Here is a 3932-nt window from a genome sequence, read left to right as displayed (position 1 = left end):
TATAGTCATTAACGTTATTGAAACTGACAGCTGCTATACAGCTCGTTGAGAAATGAGGTTAAGTTGGTCGCTATAAGCTACTCCCTACGTCCAATGTGTCAGAGCCAACTTCGACCACGTTTTTATTTGAACGCTCGTTATAAAGGGTATAAAAATGGTAATTATCTAGGAAATTATCTGGTATGAGTGAGTTGTAAGGTAAATCTTTTGAGTGTTATTATCGTGCTTTGTAAATAAATTTGAAGCGAGACAATGGACAATTAAAAAATTGCATTGCTAATATGGCAATTAATAAGAATTTAAACAGAAACCAGCATTCTTCGAATTTCTACAAGCTCTGGTATAAGTTGAATATAACCAAGAGCGATGCATCCTAAATGCACACCACAAAATTCTTTTTAGTGGTGCCCCCACTCCATATATATTTTTTCTTTAAATTTCAGTTCAGGTAATGAGAAACCAATTGTTGCCAAATGATGGATTCGGCAGTTTTACTCGTATAAGAGATGTTGACACGAAAAACCAGACTATACATAAAAAAATTTCATTCTAATTGCTAGTCTTAAAATGTTTAGAAGGGTTTAGTTTCTTAGTAAGCCCCATTCAATATTTCAATTTCGTAAATCAAAAATAAAAATGACTTACTGAGGAGATCCTGTTGCGGTATCCATTTCATTATTTTGAGATTACTGGGTGTGTTGACAACTTCCTTATCATATTTCCATAATATGTGATATGGCAACTGTGAGAAAGTTTTCAAAATTACTTCTTTGGTGGTGTTAGAGAGTTGTTTACTGCTAATGATGGACCCCAAACTGAAATAGATAACTCCGTTCGTAGCACTATCTAGATACTCCTGTAGTTCCTGAAAAATGTAAACAGTTTGTTAGACTTCTAAGTTGATACTTTTCTCTATATGTCTATAGAAACTTAAATAAACAAATAAGTATCTTGTAGGTATATAAAAAGACAGGTTTAAAATGTGTACACATATTTCTTTAGTAAAGTATGGTTTTGGGGGAGTTCCCTACCGTATTCCAAGCAGAAATTTTCGTGATAATGCTGTGAGAATGTACGTAGAGGTTATAAACGTAAACTCATATATATATTCTCTGATAGTCAAGCTGCAATTAAAGCTTTGGGCGCACACAAGATAAGTTCAAAACTGGTGTGGGATTGTTTACAAATGCTGACTAAACTGGCCACCAACAATACAGTCAGACTGTGTTGGGTGCCAGGGCATAAAGGCATTTGTGGAAATGAGAAAGCGGATGAACTTGCTAGGAAGGGATCCGAGACAGAGTTCATTGACCCGGAGCCCTTCTGTGGCACATCTCCCAGTGTGGTTAGGCGGGCTCTGGGCAAATGGACTGAGACAGAACATAGGAAATACTGGAATTCAAGGCCTGGACATAGTCATTTTAAGGAGCTCATGGAGTATCCTTTGAAGGAAAGAGCGAATGATTTACTGAGCTTGAACAGAATCCGGCTCAGAAGAGTGACAGGACTCATAACGGGACAATGTCACTTTAGGAAACATCTACATAAGCTAAAGCTTGCAGACAGTCCGGTCTGCCGAGGATGTGAATCGGCGGATGAAACTTCTCTGCATATCCTGGGCGAGTGCCCGGGATTTGCACGTAGCAGAATGGCGCACCTTGGGAGACCCTATTTGAAACCCAAGGAACTGAGAGAAGTGTCAGCAAGGAAGCTTTTGGACTTTGTAAAAAGGACAAAACTACTTGCTGAATAGGACTAGTAGTGGGATGCACAATAGGCCTAATCGGGCCGCAGTGTTATGGGACTTATTAGGACCAATCACTACAAGTAGAAGTAGAAGAAGAAGAAAGTATGGTTTGATGAAAAACTGTTAGGCCAAATTAAAAATAGTTATAAGAATAATAAACTGGTGGAAATTGTTAAACTTAGGGATGTTAGTGGTACTGTAGTCTGTAAATATACAGTGTGGAACAGCCAAATGGAATAAATTCAGTATCTCAATTATTGTGCACATTATTTATAAAAAGTCCCGACACATCCATTGCGGATTCTGACATGACATCTTGCGACGTAAAAATTTCATTCCCAAATTCAAGTGGCAGTTGCAACCCCTAAATTTTTTGTATCTATGAAATTCTATTATAGATAATAAACCATATATATAATTTACAAACTATATAGTTTAGTTATTATTCATTATTATTTATTTATATTTATATTATTTAATTATTTCTTCAACCTTTGTTTATTTATTAGTGAGTCTACACAGTTAAAAAAATATCAGCATGGGAATCACCTGTAGATTAAATTTAAATCATAAAAGTAATCACCCAAAATTAATGTTTCTCACTACATAAGTTTAAAAAAATTATAATTTCAAGACTTTTTAAAAGTAAAATAAATAAATTCTTCTAATTTCTGAATAGATGCAAAACGGAGTATTATCTGAAACAATATTTACACTGATAAACATCTGATAACAGTTAAACATACTTATATGCTTAATTTAAATAGGGATTTCACTGCTTCTGTAATTGTTTGAAATTCTTTTGTAAATATACATTTTTAACGCGATAAAACTGTCTACGAAATAAATATATATTTCCTTACAAACGTCTTAATTATACGTATGTGACTGTAAATAACATAATATTTTCTACGTTAGTATATTAAAATCGACTTAAGCTATTCTAATTTGTCCTAACTAAACCGCAAAATTTAATCAAGAGCAAATGATGTGAAAATATGTAACATGTGTTTTTTTTTTGGTGTTCGATAATTTTGTGCAAAAAATAGACACAAAATGTAAAATATTCTTAAGTGGATAAAAGACAATTAAAACAGGAATGCAATACAAAGTTTTATCCATAATCACATCGTAATCATATTTGTGGAGAATTATCGGAATTTAATAAAAAAATATTCGCACGACTTAATATTTCTTACTAGTACTCAATAAAACGTGGTAGGTTTTGTTATACCTACAGGTTGCTATGGTACGTTGTTTATTATCAATTATTTAATAAACTGTTCTATCTGAATTTGGCAAAAATGCAAGGAAGTAATTGGCTGTTTTTGGAGAAGCTCAACAAGAAATTTTCCATTTATTGCCAGCGAGATCCAGGGAACATTACGAAAAAGTGTTCGCCGAATTTAACGAATGGAGGAAAAAACGGAGAGTAATGACAATAAATGTAGAAATCATACTATCGTATTTTTTAAATTTGAAGAATAAATATACAATTTCATTTATGTGGTCGAAGTATTCGATGTTGACTATACTATAAAGGTCTACAAATATATATATTGTTACGATTATATGTGTGTGCTATATTATATGTTAGCGCCAAAATAAAATTTTATTGTTGTGATATTAATTTGGTAGGAATGGTGTATTGTGTATTGTATATCTTCGCCCTACCTAGCTCTAGACTCTATCTCCGTAGTCGGTTCTATGCTTTAGCAAGAAACCACACCAATCACAGCTATAAAAACAAAAGGTTTAGTAATAAATGAATTTATTATTTTTTTGTTCTATATATATGTCAAAATTTGTCACTTTAAACTCTTAAACACACTAGTCAATATTTTGAAGTTTTTCACAATGTTTATTAAGAGGTTATATTGATAATATCGTTAAATTAACTTTCATGTAATACTGGTTGCATACCTTAAGACACTGACGCTTTATCTTATAACTTCTTATTTAACACTTATTAATTTTCTCTAATATTAATATTTAATTCTACAAAGATTGGCCAATTTTAAGTATATATGAAATGATTAAATAAATTTGCTTAATATTGAATTAGTGATTTACTAAACGTTTTTATATTAAAATTTTTTTTTACTTCTGAAATTCTGTTCTATATTTCGTATACGACTTTTGTTTTTATTATAAAAGGTACCTTTTTATACGTATAATCGATAAA

General features: G+C 32.0%; 2 protein-coding genes across 2 annotated transcripts in view; one reads left to right on the top strand and one right to left on the bottom strand.

Annotated features, from left to right (window-relative positions):
- Nucleotides 1-3932, top strand: part of LOC108906859 — a 267026-nt gene that overhangs the window by 34231 nt on the left and 228863 nt on the right. The gene's annotated exons all lie outside the window — the stretch shown is intronic.
- LOC108906856 (UDP-glucuronosyltransferase 2B16-like) overlaps nt 1-3932 on the bottom strand; it is an 11146-nt gene that overhangs the window by 2420 nt on the left and 4794 nt on the right. The window contains exon 2 of the mRNA XM_018710285.2: nt 646-865. Within this exon, the coding sequence (XP_018565801.2) occupies nt 646-865 (220 nt within the window). The remainder of the gene's footprint in view (nt 1-645; nt 866-3932) is intronic.

The sequence above is a fragment of the Anoplophora glabripennis genome, unplaced genomic scaffold (assembly GCF_000390285.2).
Source record: "Anoplophora glabripennis isolate ALB-LARVAE unplaced genomic scaffold, Agla_2.0 scaffold260, whole genome shotgun sequence".
Classification (NCBI taxonomy): domain Eukaryota; kingdom Metazoa; phylum Arthropoda; class Insecta; order Coleoptera; family Cerambycidae; genus Anoplophora; species Anoplophora glabripennis.
This window is presented reverse-complemented; position numbering and strand designations above follow the sequence as displayed.